The 17,772-nt window shown below is 51.8% G+C and overlaps 5 protein-coding genes and 1 non-coding gene across 6 annotated transcripts; 3 read left to right on the top strand and 3 right to left on the bottom strand.

Annotated features, from left to right (window-relative positions):
* Nucleotides 1-800: 800 nt before the first annotated feature.
* Nucleotides 801-5,939, bottom strand: swr1 (putative SNF2 family helicase/ATPase (Swr1); the record flags this gene model as incomplete). Its single annotated transcript, XM_035498852.1, has 1 exon — nucleotides 801-5,939. The coding sequence occupies one exon, from the start codon at nucleotides 5,937-5,939 to the stop codon at nucleotides 801-803; it is 5,139 nt and encodes a 1,712-aa protein (XP_035354745.1).
* Nucleotides 5,940-6,020: 81 nt separating this feature from the next.
* On the top strand, nucleotides 6,021-7,150 carry AtWU_03739 (uncharacterized protein; the record flags this gene model as incomplete). Its single annotated transcript, XM_035498851.1, has 5 exons — nucleotides 6,021-6,039; nucleotides 6,322-6,470; nucleotides 6,552-6,674; nucleotides 6,747-7,058; nucleotides 7,121-7,150. 5 exons carry the CDS (start codon nucleotides 6,021-6,023, stop codon nucleotides 7,148-7,150), a joined length of 633 nt encoding a protein of 210 aa, XP_035354744.1.
* A 954-nt stretch (nucleotides 7,151-8,104) lies between these two features.
* Nucleotides 8,105-12,395, top strand: AtWU_03738 (C2 domain protein; the record flags this gene model as incomplete). Its single annotated transcript, XM_035498850.1, has 5 exons — nucleotides 8,105-10,038; nucleotides 10,094-10,279; nucleotides 10,338-10,806; nucleotides 10,859-11,443; nucleotides 11,502-12,395. 5 exons carry the CDS (start codon nucleotides 8,105-8,107, stop codon nucleotides 12,393-12,395), a joined length of 4,068 nt encoding a protein of 1,355 aa, XP_035354743.1.
* Nucleotides 12,396-12,870: 475 nt separating this feature from the next.
* On the bottom strand, nucleotides 12,871-13,634 carry AtWU_03737 (YjgF-like protein; the record flags this gene model as incomplete). The annotated part of the gene is made up of 4 exons (XM_035498849.1): nucleotides 12,871-13,017; nucleotides 13,123-13,296; nucleotides 13,409-13,422; nucleotides 13,589-13,634. 4 exons carry the CDS (start codon nucleotides 13,632-13,634, stop codon nucleotides 12,871-12,873), a joined length of 381 nt encoding a protein of 126 aa, XP_035354742.1.
* A 516-nt stretch (nucleotides 13,635-14,150) lies between these two features.
* Nucleotides 14,151-15,912, bottom strand: AtWU_03736 (uncharacterized protein; the record flags this gene model as incomplete). Its single annotated transcript, XM_035498848.1, has 2 exons — nucleotides 14,151-15,560; nucleotides 15,763-15,912. The coding sequence occupies 2 exons, from the start codon at nucleotides 15,910-15,912 to the stop codon at nucleotides 14,151-14,153; spliced, it is 1,560 nt and encodes a 519-aa protein (XP_035354741.1).
* A 1,058-nt stretch (nucleotides 15,913-16,970) lies between these two features.
* On the top strand, nucleotides 16,971-17,043 carry AtWU_t84. Its single transcript has one exon. It is a non-coding gene; the product is annotated as a tRNA-Lys (tRNA).
* The last annotated feature ends 729 nt before the right edge of the window (nucleotides 17,044-17,772 follow it).

The following is a 17,772-nucleotide window of genomic DNA, read 5'->3' as shown; positions in this document are numbered from 1 at the left end:
TGCAGATTAACGTGTTTGGGACAAGCTCCAACATGGTCATGACTGTGACGCACGGGATCTCTGACCTGGAACGAGGACGAATGAACATGAGTCAATTTTTCATTTTTTACCTCTCTCTCTCTCTCTACGCAACTAATCAGCGGAGGCTACGAGGTCACCCTAGGGCATTCCTCACTTATACTATTCTTATCCCATCTATTTGTGTCATAATCTCGTGGCAGCATATGGGTGCGATATCGGAGCCGAGAGTACCATTGCCATCGTAAAGTGGTTTACCAATCATAATCAAGTACATATGGAGTGTCGGGAGTGTCTTTTAATAGGTACGAGAATAGATGGGGGTAAGGAGAGAAGAATTGTATTGGCATGTACAAAGTATTCATCTTGGGTCTTTCTGGAAAATAGGATAGGTAGAACGGTGATTTTATCGTCTCCAGACATACTTCCTCAAAGCAAAACGCCCGCTAATCATCAATGGAATGAATCTTTCCATCACCTTGTACTATCGAGACGTAAGAGGGAAAAGAAAATAGAAGGGAGAAAAGGAAAAGTAAATAAGGTAATAATCCCAATGCGTGCACTGGACAGATAGAAGAAAATTAAACCCAAGGGCAAGGAAATATATAAAGAAGAGAGATTTTAAGCAGAGGAAAATATCATCATGCGAATACAATTACATAGAGACGTCGATCAGTCCTGATCGATCGTCCATTCGTTAGCCTCTCAATACATTCATTCCACCGATTCAATCCATTCCAATCGCGTGCCGCATGAATTCTGTCTTGTTCCATTTATTCATATCAACGACGCCTTTTACGGAGCCGATGCTCCTTGCCTTTCTTGGACTTCTTCTTGCTCTTATCTGCCGGTAAGACAAGTGGTTCGTCCTTCATATTCCACTCCATGAACCGTAATAGGTAATTATCGATATGGCCAGGTTGGATCTCGACGTCAACAGGTTCGTCAACCGCATGCACCTGCGGGGAGGTGAGCAATTGCGGACCGGGAGTAGTGCCCGCTGTTGTTGATTCATCGGGCCCCGTCGTGGGCCCTGTCGCCAGTGGTGTGCCGGCCTGGGTTTGGCCAGGTGTGCGGTCGTCGAAGTCGCCGTCGTCCGCGTGCTCCAATTCCTTTTGGGCATTCTTGGCGGCATCAATGTCTTCTTTGTCTTCGGCTTGTTCGAAGACACGTGCACTGGCTGCGACACGATTCTCGAGGACCCGATCCATGGCTGCGCTGGCTTCGTCGTGGCCTTCGAGGACGTCTTCCGTGTCGATCATATCGCGGACGTCTAGTTTAGTGAAGTAGTCCGTTGTAAACTCTCCCTCTTGGATAACGACGTCGTCAAGCATGCGCTTCTGGTTAGCTTTGCGGAGGATGTTCGATTCGATGGTATATTCAGAAACGAATCGGTAGATGTGCACGTCGCGTGTTTGCCCGATACGGTGGCAACGATCTTGGCACTGCTTGTCCATCGCGGGGTTCCAGTCCAGATCGTAGAATATGACGGTGTCAGCACCTGTGAGGTTGATACCTAGACCACCAGAACGACTGGACAGGATGAATGCGAGGATACGGTTGTCATTGTTGAACCGATCGGTAAGGATCTGACGCTGCTCAACCTTGGTAGTACCGTCTAGTCGGAGGTACCGGTGTCCGTGAATGTTAAGGAATTGTTCCAAAATATCGAGCATCTTGGTCATCTGGGTGAAGATCAAAGCCCGATGGCCACCCGCTTTGAGGTCACGAAGCAATTTATCGAGTCTTTGCAACTTTCCGCAGTCGTACTGCAAAAGTCTCTTGTCGGGGAATGCGATCGAAAGACGCATCTGTGCTTCGTGAAAAGGGTCGTATGGCGGGAACCGTTCCTTCTTCGTGAGATACCTCGTCTCTATGGGAGTCAGTGCGGCCTCGGTGATACCAGTCGCCACAGCAGCAGGGGTGACGCAAGCGAATCTTTGAACATATCCGTCCATTGCTTGGGACCGTTCTTCAATGGACAAGATCATCGATGCCAATACGGACGACTGGCTCGACAACCAGTCAGCTAAGGAGCGTTTTCGCAGCGGCCCGTTGGCGGTAGGCCGCTGCTTACTGTCGGCCGTGAGGAATTCGATAAGACTTGATCCGTACACCGGGCGACGACCATGGCGCTTAGACTCAAAGTAGAGACATCTCTCCAGCTCTGCCATCCTCCTTTTCCTGGACTCATTCTCCAGAGCGTCTAGCGTAGACTGCACCGTGCTACCATCGAAGCTCATCTGCCAGTTGGTACGGTGATACTGGCGTTCCCTGAGCGTGTTGAAGGGACCATAAGCCATAAGACGGATACTGTCATCGGCCAACCGTCGAGAAATATCTTCTCGGGATATGGGCACTAGGTTGAGGAAATCAAGGTCGAGCTTAGTGAGTGGATGCTCATACAATAGTCGCCGACGGACGAGAAGATCTTTGATCTCGTATTCCGTGACCACAGAGCGAGACATGGCGAAAGACGTAGATATGGGCCGAGTTTCGAAGAGATCGGGATGATTGCAGACCTTCCGTAGTTGCATCAAACAGTTGATGATGGATAGGTAATTCCCCGACGCAAGCGTTTCCTTGGTCTGTGCGCGAGACATAAAGCCATCATAGAGGAATCGTTGCCGCTTTGAGAGTCTGCAATAAACGACATGCTCGTACTTCGCCGGCATCTGCTTCTCCACATCTGCTTTGAGACGACGCAGAATATAAGGTCGGAGTACAGTGTGAAGCTTGGTGACCACTCGCTTCGCTTCATCATCCATTGTCTCTCTGCCATGCTCCAAGATCTGTTCCACGGGGCGTCGGAACCATTCCGAGAAGTTCCTGAGATCAGCGAAACCTTCAATTCCTTCTTCATCACCATCGGAGGGCATCAAGAAGAATAGCAACGACCATAGTTCAGTCAAATTGTTTTGAAGCGGTGTGCCGGTTAGCAAGAGTCGGGCTCGTGTTCTGAAAGTGAGCAGTGCCTGCCACCTTTGCGAGCGGAAGTTCTTGATGTTGTGTGCTTCGTCAAGAATCATATAGTGCCAGCTTCTTCTTTTCAGCACTTGCTGATCCTGGAGGACTAGTTGGTAAGAGGTGATCAACACATTCCAGCTAGTATCATCCATCCAGCCCTTTCGCTTCTGTCGACGCTCCTCCTGGTTTCCGTAATAGGTCATGATTTTGAATCCGGGGCACCACTTCTTAAACTCCATCTCCCAGTTGAGAATCACACTAGTAGGCACGACGACCAAGTGCGGCCCCCAAACCTCGTGCTCCACGGCTAAGTGCGCCAACAGCGCTATCGTTTGGATTGTTTTACCAAGACCCATTTCATCTGCCAGGATGCCATTGATGTGGTTTGTATACAGGCCAGCAAGCCAATCCAGGCCGAAATGTTGGTACTCCCGCAGAGTGCCTCGGAGAAGATGCGGCACCGGCGTCTTCAACCCAGGAGCAGGGGATTCGCTGGGCGGTGCGTGTTTCTCCGGTGTTTCGTACGAGGAGATGGATTCGGGCTCCGATGGTTTGGTGACAAGCGTGCCTGGTGATGCTTCACTTGAGGGCTCGCCGCTTTGGTAGGCTTCGTGGTGGGCGTGTTCATGCTCTTCAGGCGGGTTAGTCTCAACCACCGCATCAGATGCGTCAGGCAGAACTGTGTCCTCGTTGTAACTGACATCTGTCATTTCAACATCAGGTGTCTTGTCCGCGGCGGGGGTAGGTGCGGGAGTAAGTTCTGACGCAGAATCAACAGCAGACTTGGGCTCAGCATCGGCAGTTAAATGAACAGCTGAGTCGCGGGCAGAAGGGGACGCCGGAGCTGGATCAGGCTCGGGCGCGGAAACGGCTTCCTCTTCATCTTGGAGCATCGACATTTCCAACGCCGGTCCGTTAGGCACAAGGGAGACTTCATCAGGATCTTCCGGTTCCTCTTCCTCCTCCTCCCCATCCTCTCCAGCCGATGCTAGTTTGGTATCCAAGTCGTTGATAATGGCATCATCCCCGCCATCAGCATCGCTCTGTGAACCGCCATAATTCGTTGCTATGTCTTTGGAAGAGAAGAAGCCTAATAGCCCGGGACCATCACTCTCTGCGTCGGAGTCGACTTCGTCAGATTCATCCTCATCGGTGTCGCCCATATCATCATCCATATCAGTGGACTCATCTTCACTGTCGTCCAGAAGCACGGGATCCACATCTTCAAGCTCGGGTTGCCCCTCTGCCGAGGGGTCGAGGGACGCAGTAGCACGGTCCGCAGAACGATCAATGTCTGAGGTGTCACTCTCGTCGGAAAATGCTGTAGCATCAGAGACCACGGACTCGTGATCAGAATCATTGTTGGTGTTGGGTAAATTAGCGTATTTCATCCGCAGTTCCTCTGCCGTCAAGCCTTCATCATCATCTACATTATTCTCATCTTCACTTTCTGAATCGGTCGACGACATATTGTCTTCATCTTCCGAACCGTCCGATAACTCATCCGAATCCTCCTGCTCGGCATCACTGGTATCGGGTGCGTCACTCCCACCTTCACCGAGAATCTCCATGCGTCTTTTCTCGAAAAGCATTGTGGATTGCTTGATAGCACGATCCAGAGCTTGCTGATCTTCAGCCTTCCGCTCCTCCTCCCAGCGTGCCAGGCGCATCTGGTCCACCTCCGCTCGCGCAAGGTCGAACATTTTCTGAAGATCCTTGGCCAGCTGTTTGCGCTTCCCACGCATCTCCTCCTGCTGTTCCCGGAGAATGTCCTCCGGATCCTTATTGCGCTTCCTCCACGCGTCCGCGCACCACTGAGCGAATAGCTTGGCAGTATTTCGATGACGCCTGTGTTCCTGGTCGAGAAGCTTCTTAAAGTACAGAGCGTGCGCGACCAAATGGTCTTGGTGGGAGTACTGCTGGGGCGGTTCCTCTTGTTGCTCGGGCAGGTATGCAGAACAAACATCTGGACTCAACAGTCCGCCCGGTTCAGCTGCCACAGCTATTCGGCGCCTCTTTAAAGCCTCCTCGAGTGCGTCAGCTGGTGTGAGCACAGATGGATCCCTTATTCGCCCGTCATCACTCTCCAACCATTCCTTGAACGAGCCATACTTCCGCGGAGCTAGAACGTGACCTGGATGCTGGATACCGATGGGTGGTCTTTTAACTTTGATCCGTAGCCGTGGAGCCCGCTGGCCATATTCATCATCGTCATCTGCATTGTCATAGTCGGCATCACCGGTTTCCGCCATGGTCGTCGAAACGTTGTTCATAGAGGAGCGATGCGAGCGAGTGGAGCTAGCGGTGCCAATATTCGACGCTCGACGCGCCGTGCCGGAGCTGTAAGATCGTGTTCGCGTGTGAGGTTGCTTGGGAGCTGGTGACTGAGAGATCTGGTGGCGCCTGCTGGCCGACCCTCTTGTGGTCGCGTTCCTTGGGGAACCATTGACTGCGGCGCTGCCACCAGCCAACCTCCCATTTGGCTCCGGCTGAGGCGGGGACATCGACAACGGAGACGACGCGACCCCCTTCGTAGCACCGGAGACATTCCGACCTATGACCTTATTCTGAGCGCCGCGCGTGCTCCTCTTCTCGGATGGGCTTTGCAACTGGAGCGGGATCGCGTTAACGCGAGAGGACTTACGCCTCCCATCTTGGATGAATGATGTCGGACCATCGACGCCGGCCTTTTTCCACGGGGGAGATGCTGGACGGGAGGTTGAGCGACGAGCGGAGGAAGGACCGGCGAGCTTTCGCTTTTTGGAAGGAGGTTCTTCGAGCTGGTCAACTGCGGTCGTGTTACCGTCTTCTTCTTTAAGGTCGGCAGAGGTCGAATCCCGGCTCAGCGACTCGGTCGGAGGCTCAGACGCAGGCAGGTCGGTCGGAGGGCCCTCGAGGTTGGGGGTCACGCGTTCATCTTGATGGGAGATTCCGTTCGGGCTGCCGTTTTGCATGTCTTGTAACCACGGAGACAGGGGCCCTGTGCACAGCTGACCCCAGTTTTCCCAACGAGGACGCGGTCAAATGAGGCGAAAATGGCATCAACGGGTAGCGGTAAGTGAGTCAGTATGCCACCAGAAATTTGGCATAGTTATCGGCACGAGGGCGTGACGGGTGGACGAAAAACCACGGGGATGGCAAGATTGCGTGGAGAGGTGGTTTTTTCATTCATACAGTGACGCTGCAAGTACGGGGGGGGAAGCCGTGTATGTAAGCAGTTGCTGCCATGAACCTCAGGACCCAATACCGAGCTGGACGGGGATTTCATTGGGTATTATTGATAATTTTTGGTACTGGAGGTTTACCGTACCGTCCATTGCTACCTTGTCGCCTCAGGCAGAACAAACCTCTCCAGCCAATCACAATCTCCCAAATCCCGTCATCGAGTCGTTTGCACTTCATCCCATGGCCGTCTGAGCCTTCCGGTCACATCCCTTGACTTCACCTCCCCTCAATTCCCCCCCAATTCTCTACAGCAGGAAACAGTCAGTATTCCCGAGCCCTCCCTATCCCTCCACTCTCTGCTTCTTCGCTGCATTGACCCTATTGCTAACCGCGATGGCCAGATGCTGTCCCAACGAATCTTAGCCCGCCGCCTGCCTCAGGTGGCCGCCCGCTACACCGTGCCTCGCGCCTCATTCTCACAGGTCCGGAGTCTCAAAGCTGCGGAGGTGGACGACCCTTTGCAGGTAGGATGTGCACTAGGAACTCCAATTGCTTGCTGCCTCGGTTGATTGACACCGCTCGGTTTCGGCCTACAGAACAACAACTACCAGAACCCTCCCCGTGTTAAGCGCGCCTTCAGAGACCCCTACGGCGATTGGTGGGACAAGCAGGAGAGACGGAACTTTGGCGAGCCCGTTCACGAGGAGAACGAAATTCTCGGTGTCTTCAGTCCCGAACAATATACCCACGTCACGGCTCGCAAAGGTCTCCTCCAGGTCGGAGCCTTCGTCGTAACCTTCCTCGGACTGTGCGGTGTCGTCAGCATGTTCTACCCCGACAAGCCCAGTGTTCCCAAGACCTATCCCGATGGCTTGGAGAAGGAGCTCGGTGGTCCGGGTGCTGCTCCGGTGCGTCAATGATATATCCTATGGACCTTTAGCTCGGCTCTGTGCTAACGAATGAGATATAGGCCCGCAAGTCCGACGAGGCTAGCTGGTGATTGCGCTTTTCTCTGCACGGTGTGTAAATAAATACAATACGAGTTCTTTTCCTATCGGCGTCCATGGATATGGGTTATTCGAATTGGTGCTTGTGGGAAGGGCTATCCCCAGCGATCAGATTCGCGGAATTATTCTCCGGGTTACGATCCTATTGGCAATCTTTTGCGCCACATTTCCACATATGAAAGAAGTAGAATGTCGAGTCCGAGTGCAATATACCTGCAAGAACCGCTACGACATGGGTGCAAGGGCTCAGATGGGCAATTGGGAGCGAGAACAAGTGGGAATACAGTGAGCGAAAAGAAGGGCATGAGACTGAATTTACATTAAGTGATGGCACTGCTACACCCTGCTGCAGCACGATCTCTCTGTAGCGGACGTCCGATTATCCAGTTGGCCGGTGGGCTGTAGATTAAGCGGTCAGGATCGCGAAAGTAGTCATAGCATGCCTACGGGTATGGAATGCAAGAGGTAGAAATGTCTGAATAACTCCCTGGGTGCATGTCTCAGATGGGTCAAATATTTCCATTCTCTGGAACAGGGGTTCGGCGGTTGGCGATGGTGCGACTCAAACCCACGCCTACTACGTCAGTCGACTCGGGAGCTTTTTTCTGTTTCAGATGCCGCAGAGCCAGGCCAACCACCACCAACAACATCCACACCCACCCCTTTCTACCTGGTCTCTCTAGCCGCCAACATTCTCCAGACCTTTCCACAACGCAGTCTGGACTCGCTTCCTCGGTTCTAGGAATTGAGATCACTTGACAAGACTCTCCTGCGTGGTATTTCCCTTTATTCTCCCCCAGCTGATGCTGGTGGTTTGATCGCGAGCGACTCCCTTCTTATCCATCCATGGTCCCGCCCGCCGCACCTAACTCCCCTCGCAATATCACCCCCGACACTCAAAACACAGCAAGACTTGGATAGAACTCTGAGTTGCTAACTCCCCGCTCATGTCGACGGCATCTACTCATTCCCGAGGCGTTAACCGACGGATTAACAGCATTCAGAATGAATCCCGCCATTCGCGCAGTCTCTCAGGGTCTCATAGGCGCCCCGTCAACTCCTCGACTGCCTACAACTATGCTCTCCGGGTAGCCTACCTCGCCCATCTCCTGCAGCCTCGCTCGCGTCGTGTACAAAATGTACCGGTCCCTCAGAAACCCAAGAGGGCCTCCACCTCGTTTCATGATCTGATGAGCGATTTCTCCCTGGTGCGGGACTCAAAAAGCACTCGCATCCCCCATGGGTTCATCGCGGAGCTGGAGAAGAGGCTGACAGGTGTCCTGATCGGGAAAGAGAAGCGGAAGGAATATCAAGATACGCTGGTCGTGAGGACATTCGCTGCATTTCTCAATACTTTGAAGGACCAATCGTTCAAAAAGCGCATGGAGAAGGACCGGCGGGCGGAAGACCTCGTCCTCATCTTCTACTCCAATGCCACCAAGGAACTGAGCAAAGGAAAGGATCCCGAAGATGACCACTGGAAGCTTATGGTAGACAGACACGTGGCGCTTTTCGTTCGCTTGTTTGCGCTTATCCTGAAGGATCACGACTGGGCTAAGGAGCGACCTGAACTGGCAAATCGGTTGTCGGTCTTGGAAAACAAACTACTCTCCCAGGATCAAGATCTCGTGCAGACCAACGGCTCTACTACTGTGGAAGTTGTTGCTCCCATAAGTCACGATGTCAAGGACATGCCACTTGTGCAGCATGTGTCAAGGATTTTTGACGTGAACTTGAGCCAAGTTCAGGCAGATATAGATAAGAATAAAGGGACCTGGACCGGGAAGGCGGCCCTTCAAGACCTGAAAGCCTACCAGGCTCACCTAAACCTCAAGACTCGGAAAACATTGTCTCAGGAAGACTTCGAGAATGAGGATGCGTATGAACTCTGGAAGAAGAATGAAGGTCCTGATCTGTCTCAGATGATGCTTGCCATTGTGCAGTCGAACCCGGAACTCGCCAAAAGCACCCCGGGGGGTGCGCTTCCACAATTTAACCCAAATGGTAGTGACCAGGATCCGGCGGGGGAACTGTCAAGGACGAACTCCGATAGGCCATCGTCGTATGTCATAGATCAGTCGCTGGATCTCAGCTCTTTATCTTTAGGTGATGACGGCGAGCCTTCGGATGAGTCCGACACGTATACATACATACCTCAGGATCCCCGATCTATGTACAAGTTTATATTAGCTCAGACCCTGAGCCATGACCTGAAAGACCGCGATATTGAGGCAACACAGGCAACATCTGAGGTCCCTTCAATGAAGCTATTTTCCAAACAGTCGTCGGAATTCCTTAACGAGGTCTGTCTTCGGTGGCGGATTCCGAACTTCTCCAGGATAGTTTTGTTTCTGGATGTTGTCCGGTCCAAATTTGTGGATAACGAAATTGATCTCAATACACTCGATTCGGCTTTCACTTTCGTGAAAGAATCCCCTTCTGCGGAGGGCAGGAGGCGCAGTAGCTTTATCGCTTCTGTTCTTTATGAGAGGCACAGGTGGACAATTCATGACCTTCTTCTGATGCAGCAGATACTTTCCTCTCTTCACGAAGCTCTTCTGCGTGAATTGTATGATGTGATGATGGATTGCTATGAAGGAAAACCTCGGCCCATCGGTCCGGTGATGTACGTACTGGAGAACCACATTGAAATGGATCCCAACTACACCGAAGATTTGGAGGACATCGAGCGTTTCCGCTCATACGTGCAGGATGGGCTCGCACAGAAAGCAACCGAGAAGTATCAAGAGCTTCTGGGGCAGCTGATCCCAGTCCAGCCGGAATCCTGGGAGCTCGACCATGTTATCCAGCTCTGCGATGCCATCACTAAACTTGCGCAGAAGATCAAAAAGCGTTACCGGAAGAATCCAGAGATTATGGGGTAAGCACACCTCCAAACCAGGCACATTGAATTCTGCTTGCTCACTGAATTCTAGGGTCAACCCGTATCTGATATTGCTTTCGAACGTCCTCCCAATATTCTCCGAGGATGCCCACGAGATGGTGGTCAGAATTATTGAGATGGAGAAAGTGAGAGGTGAGGAAACCAACATTGAAGATGGATTCGATTTGTATAAGCAACTAGCGGACGTGCGTCGTCTTTTCACCGAGGCCCTTCCTGAGTAAGTTCACTCTACCAATGACCATTCTGTGACGCATCGATGCTAACTGCGCGTGCAGTGTCCCCTTTCCGTTCCACATTGAAGGTCTAATGGAGGAGTTCGTCTGGCGGTGGATTCGCTTGACCGATAAGAAGGTTGCAGACTGGGTTGAACAGGCAGTCAGACAAGACGCTTTTGCCGTTCGAGACGACGGAACGATGGAAGTGGTTCCGGAGGAGAATCGACACAGTGTGTCTGTGATTGACATCTTCCGCTCCTTTAATCAGGTCGTAGAGCAGATGATCTCCCTTGAGTGGGACGATGATTTTCAGTACGCCAAGTTTATGACGGCCCTGTCCAGGTCTATTGGGAGCGGAGTGGCAAGATATTGTGAATCCTTGGAGCAGATGTTCGCTAAAGAGATGGATCGGCTTTCTCCCGATCAGGAAGCGGCTATGAATCAAACCGCTCAAGAGAGGATAATGCAGTTGGCCAAGGAAGCATGGACGAGCAAAGAAAAGATCGAACCCTTTCAGTTCTTTCCCGAGGTACGTTCGTTCATTGAGGCATGATGCCTACCTAGCTAATGAGGAATTTCAGTCTCTAGTCAAGCTGAATAACGTCGAATATGCCCTGTCGCAGCTCGACAAGCTGGAAAACGAGGTCAATGTGGATGGCTGTGCAGAGGTTATCGCAAGACATGCTCAGCCTCAACTTCAGAAGATTCGCAAGTCTACGACATATGTTTTCACCGTCAAGGTGGTCGAAGCAGAAGATTTGAAGGCGTGCGACATGAACGGAGGAAGTGATCCCTACGTCGTGCTGGCCGACGAGTATCAGAAACGTATAGCCAAAACCCGCATCATCTATAACAATCTCAATCCACGATGGGACGATGCTGTTGATATCACTACGCAAGGCCCAGTCAACATTATCGCCACCATTTGGGATTGGGATGCAGTCGGAGACCATGACTATGTGGGTCGGACTTCTATCAAGCTCGATCCGGTCCACTTCAGCGACTTCCTGCCAAGGGAGTATTGGCTTGACTTGGATACCCAAGGCCGACTACTACTTCGCGTGAGCATGGAGGGAGAACGCGACGATATCCAGTTCTATTTTGGCAAAGCGTTCCGGACGTTGAAGCGGACGGAGAGGGACATGACTCGCAAGATCACAGAAAAGGTAAGATAGCAGAGCCGCCGGAGTACCTCTAAAGCTGTTGCTAACATCAACATTGCAGCTTTCCGCATACATTAGTCACTGTCTATCGCGTCGGACGCTGAAATCATTGCTGTCGCGCGGACTCAGTATTTCAAGCGTATCCAACTTCTTGAACCGCAATCGAGCGCAATCCACCACCGCCACCCCGTCGAACGCAGACGTGGAGAATGCTCTGACTCCCCTCTTTGACTACTTCAATGACAACTTTGCCATTATGAACAAGACCCTCACCTCGGAAGCCATGAAGATGGTCATGGCACGTCTATGGAAGGAAGTGCTCGCTACGATCGAAAGCTTGCTTGTGCCTCCATTGTCCGACAAGCCCTCTCACCAGAAGCCCCTCACGATGCAAGAAGTGGATGTTGTCTCACGCTGGCTTGTGCTTCTTCTAAACTTCTTCCACGCCATTGACGAGGAAACGGGTGAAGCCAACGGCGTTTCCATCGATATTTTGAAATCACCCAAATACCACGAGATCCAGACCTTGAACTTCTTCTATTTCGAGCCTACTGAACAACTGATCCGCACCTCTGAGCGGATGGCCTCTGCGACGATCTCTCGTCAGCAGGCCAACAAGAACCGGACCTCGGCGCCACCACATCTGGGTGCCGCAGGGTCTAGCAGCATGTTGGGTGTCCCCAGCGCACGTCGTGCCAAGAGTATCATGCTCTCGCGCAACCTCGGCACAATGAAGAAGATGAAGGAGGAGAAATGGCGCGAGGCGCAAGCCGAGCCGAATGACGATATGATCCTGCGAATCTTGCGGATGCGTCCCGAAGCTGCGGGCTATCTGCGTGATCGCAGCCGGCAAAAGGAGCGACTGGCGGCAGCCGCAGCTGCAGATGCCATTGTGAAGCAGAGTCTAATGGCAGGGGCTGGAGGAAGGATGACGGGGACGCTGGGGCGGCGATGAAGGTAGTACGAGACCAACATTCGCGGCGTTCTTCTATGTACTTGTTGACTTTTTTTTCACCTTGCGATTCAGCATGACGCGGCATTGTTTGGCCTTGTTTTCTCTTACTTCTCTTTTCTTTTACTCTTTGATATGGACGTGATGATTCCCAAATCTAGTTTGTTTGCACTTTAGGGAGCGTTGAGCCTACGGGTTGATCGTTGATTGGGAAGTTGCGTGGTCTTACAATAGCATAATTGTTTAATTCAGCAGCCATGACCGATTCATGACATCGTAGGCCAGGATTGGAATAGAAAGAGATCTTATCGACAATTTGTCCATGGTAAGCAGGTAGATGATCCCGGGTCCGGCAAGACGAAGTACGTAGCCATCCATGAAAATCACCCATATGTTGTTTGCAATACAAACCTGGAAACTAGATATTTGAATTCAATTCCATTCATATACACTCAGCTATATAATAGAAAGAACCTTTCTAAGCAAGAGCAATACACTCAATCTCAACAGGCACATTCTTAGGCAGCTGCTTAACAGCAAAGCAAGAGCGAGCCGGCTTGTGAGCAAAGAACTTGGCGTATTCCTTGTTCATCTCATCAAAGTCGGCCATATCAGCGAGGAGGACCTATATTCCGATAACATCCCAAAACATTAGCTCAGCCCTATATCCATCCATCCCCCTCTTCGTTCCTTTCTGGGGGAAGGTGAAGGAAGGGTATATAATACGCACCGTAACCTTGAAGATCTTCTCCACGCTAGAGCCAGCCGCCTCGACAACGGCCTTGATGTTCTCGCAGCAGAGACGGGTCTTCTCGGTGACGGAACCATCAATCAGGACGCCGTCCTTGGTGAGGGGGATTTGACCGGAGAGGAAGATCTGGCCGTTGACTTTGATGGCTTGGGACTTTTCATAAGGTTAGTGTTTGGTTATTATTATTGCTGTTGTGGTGGTATTGGTGGTTGGTGGGGGGAGGAGGGGAATGTATGGATGGCGGCGGGGTTTGGATTTCTCTTACGTAGGGGCCGACGGCTATAGTTGGGTTCAATTGCTGTTAGCTTGGGTTCTCCTAGGATGGTTATGGTGGGGGTTATTTCTTGGAGGGTATCCTTTCTCTCTGGGACGAGAATACCAGGGAACTGAATGCCACTGCGTCTGAGGCAATGGCATGTAGTGGGGGAGAAGGGGAAGCACTTACGCTGGGCGGCGCCAGCAGTGTGGACGATGTCAAGACCGGTGGACATGGTGACGAATTGGTATGGGATGCGAGATGGGAGACGAGAGATGGGGAGAGAAGAGTGAAGAGGGGAGGAGATGAGACGAGAGGAAGTACTGAGACGGGAGAAAAGAACTCGAGAGGTAGCGGAGAACATGAGGGGAAGAGATGGGAAATGGAGAGATGCTAATTGAAGGTTCCCAGATGTTTCCGCGGAAAAGTCACCAATCCAGGCCCGCCCCGCCCGACATCGGTGGAGCTATGGCCGGTGAACTCTCGGATTCATCTATCTCTATTTATCTATCTAGTATCTACGTATTCAGGTGGGGCTGTACAATAAAGTATTATTATCAGGCTAGTATTGACATGGGAATTTGAACGGAATGGCAGTGCGGTAATCATATTTCAAAGATGGAGGGTATGGTTCATCATGAGCAGGCGGGAGTCATAGCATCGTGATACAGTATACAAGCAACAGGTGGGGATATCAATGCAAATGTGTATGCCAGAAACAATCAAATCATGTCATCCAGTCAGCCAACTTCTAGGCTAGCCCCTTCGCCCCCAGGTTGCTCAACTGCTGCATGAACGCAGCTGTCTGCTCTGCGGAAAACCCAAAGAAGACAGGCCCGTTGAACACGATATTGGCTGCTGGTTTATTGGACGGACTGGGGGGTTCACCGGGTAGTTCGCCATTCTTCTTCTCGGCAGGTTCGTCTGCCTTATCCACTTTAGCAGGCGTGGGAATGGTCTCCATCTTGGCTGGTGGTTTGTCACCGGAGGGCGCACCATGTCCGAAGGGACACCCGCCCTTCTTGGGCGCGTTAGCGGGAGGAGCCGGAGCTGTGTTACCAGGCGGCGGCATAGAGGACAGGCCTGCAGGCGCGGCATTGGGAACCTTGCTGGTTACCGCATCAATTGAGGTTGCAACCGGTGCAGGCGGAGGGGATTGAGGGGGTGATGCGGTTGGAGGTAGAGGCGACACCGGTACAGGGATCCCCCAGGGCCGGCTTGGGGATTCGCCGACACGGATTTCACGCAAGGGACGGTCGAAATGGCCCTTTCGCTCTTCATCCTCTTGTTCGGCCGCCGCCTCTTCCTCCTGCTCTTCTTTGATGGGAGGATGCATATCCGACTTCATGTCAACTTCCTGTGCCCATTTCTCCACCCTTTCCGCGGACGAGCTAGAGGGTGCCGTGCCATTTTGACTCGGCTCTGGTAGGAATGCTTTATGTTTGGCAGACAGGCCTTGGATCATATTGATAAGGCTACCGTACTTTGCATCCAGCTGCCGCATGGTCTGCCCGTCCCGCTGGTACCGTTGAACACAGATAGCATGACTTCTAGGGATCTCATGCTTGTGCCTCTCAACATAGTCGGCAATCTCCTCCGGGCTATGTTGGTCTAGATACCTTATGGGACAGCGAGAAACCGGGCAGCGAGTGGCCGAGGACCGCGTCGAAGGAGCCCGACTCGAGCGTCTATCACTCTGCTCGGCCTTGATGGGGTCTAGATCGGCATGTCCGCACGCATCCCCGTTCTGGTCCTTTAATGGACTGTGCGTCCCATTGGACACCCCATTTTCAGAGGTCTTATTGTTATGCTTCGCAAAAGGACAACGCAAACTTCCCTGCGTGCCCTTGGTAGTGAAGTCTTTTTCTAGGGGAGCAGGCACTCCGGCTCTCGTCGCCACAAGACAGGAGTCGAACTCCGAGAGCTGCCTGGACTCATGTGGTGGTATGATAGATTGGTAACATGTCAGCCCTTCCGTTATAGCGGTCAGGGCAAGATCTCCTACGTTTCCAGACTCGGCCAGCGCCTTTACTACGTCCGGAGGTTTTATGTTTGGTTTGGGATTGTGATCGTATTCGGCATAACGACCGAGCATCTTATCCGCGACGACTTTCGTATGACCGTCAACTCCACCGGGGAGCTTTCCTGCGAGTTTCAAATACTGATAGCACGTTAGCATATGCATTCAAATATCAATATGCGTAAAACAGTGCAAGTGTGTAAAGTCTCATCAGATAATACATGACTTAATCGGTCACCGCCGCAGATGCGACTCCTGATCTAGAGCTAATCGATTTTTCTCGTCCTTTGAGACAGCAAGGTAGGTGGGGATGGGATGAAAACTGGATGAATGGGATATTTACCTCGTCGGAGGCATATTTCAGCCTTTGCTGCAAGCTCTTCTCCCTGCAGCTGAGTTGTTGGGTGGTAAGCAACAGAGCTTCGAAAGCTCTGGCCAGGGTTTCCAGCCGCTGGTCTTGCTGCATTTCTGCAGCGATGGGTGCAGGAGACATCATGAGTCAAGGTTAGGTGTTACAGTGTGATAGATATCTGTACATCAGATGGTCTGGCAGGGCACTTCTGCACTGAGCAGAAGTGCGCAATGAGAACATCAAAGGGCGAGTGAGCCAGAGGAGCAAAATAGCCTCAAGCCGAAATAAATAGGCGGAAAGCTAAGCGAGTTGGCCCGTGCTTTGCCACGTGATGTGTGCTGTTTTGGGAACAAACCAGAGACCTCCGCTATCTGTACTCCGTAGTGGCGGTTGATGCTGCAATGGATTTGGATGACTCGTCTGTGAGGATATCGAGGGACGAGGTGTAGTAGTTTAGCTGCGAGTGGTTTAGAATAACATAAGGTTGGGCAGATCAAGTACGGAAGAGATAGTGAGCTGGTGGTGTGACATCAGGCATGCATTTGGCGGGTCTCGCTCGCGGGCTGGCCCGATTGCAGGCATTGTCGGATGTAACTCGCTGTTTGTTCCGGTATCAATGGCATTTCTCTATGACAGTCATGAATATACTGGCGATTGGCTGGGAATTCTACCAAGAGTTGGCCGCTGCTATCCGGTGCTTCAGTCGTAGCATGCTCGTAGGTCGTGTGGCAATTATAGTCGTGTTGGCCTGCATCTACTTTGGCTTGCAATCCAACCTGGTAGTTCGCGAACGTGTGCTAGGTCTGTTTGCACCAGGGACCGAGTGGTAGATCATTGTCAGGCCATGGAGCTTAAGTTCAAGAGTAGAGTGCCGCAGGACATGTTAATTAACCGGCCCGTTGCCACTATAGTACTACATACTGAGTTAAGTACTATTATATATATCGTCATCCAAGGAGACATTCATATCCCATTATTGTGGCCTTGGAGTACTATGTGCTTCATTTTTGAATCAGTAGATTTATAAGACCTAGGAGCCCGGTCTCGATGAATGTGTAGTAGCGAAAGAGGGCTGTCTAGGCATTGCAATATCGAGATTGAATTCGTTGGAAGGGAGTAGTGACATTGATGCGAGGATGCTTCATATCGGTTTCCCAAGAATATAGAACCATACTGTGCGCCGGCATTCAACGAGCATAGCCCGGCTAGCTCAATCGGTAGAGCGTGAGACTCTTAATCTCAAGGCTGCGGGTTCGAGCCCCGCGTTGGGCTTTCCTTTTTGGTATTTTTTTTGATACCCACCTTCTTTCTTCTCCCTCTCCCTATCCTGATTGATGCTCCTGTATCAGCCACCAACAAACACTGGCAGGTTCTACATACCAACCACTACCTTGATAGGTTCAAGATTATGCATGACTATTGGCCATGTATCTCTCACTACCCTTACCCCCCCCCGCTACAGTACTACTTTGGACCTCGGCCTGAAGCGCCCAGTGCACACATCGGTGATGCGGTGGGATGTCCTCATCGGGAATTCCGCACAACCCCGTCCCTACAGCTCTTCATATTATCCAATATGCAGCATGTACGCATGTACTTCGCTGCGCTCTGGCGCAACGCACACGAGGATGCGCGAAACGCGACGATCTCGCCGTAGGGTGCAATTCTGGACCGCCTGTTGCGGCCCGGACTGGTCAGGAAACCCTGACCACAAGACGGCCAGCTATCCGTGCGTACATGGCGTGTCTGCGCCATGCATTAGTAGCATGCATAATGCTGCCGCACCTTTGGCTGCAGAGTACCTACCCGCCGTCCACCTACGTAAATGACTGCCTCTCACGTAGCTCCCGGGAAGGAGGGCGTAAAATAGGTGTACCATCCGGGGTCCTGGTACATATTCCTGGATCACAACAGTACGACTACTGTATTATTGTCATACCACAGAAGTCTTCCAGAAGTTCTAGAAGACACACGCAGAAGAACGATGCTTTTGCGCCGCGG

The sequence above is a fragment of the Aspergillus tubingensis genome (assembly GCF_013340325.1).
Source record: "Aspergillus tubingensis WU-2223L DNA, scaffold_5, whole genome shotgun sequence".
Taxonomy (NCBI): domain Eukaryota; kingdom Fungi; phylum Ascomycota; class Eurotiomycetes; order Eurotiales; family Aspergillaceae; genus Aspergillus; species Aspergillus tubingensis.
The sequence above is the reverse complement of the archived record's forward strand: the minus strand, read 5'-3'. Positions and strand labels throughout refer to the sequence as shown.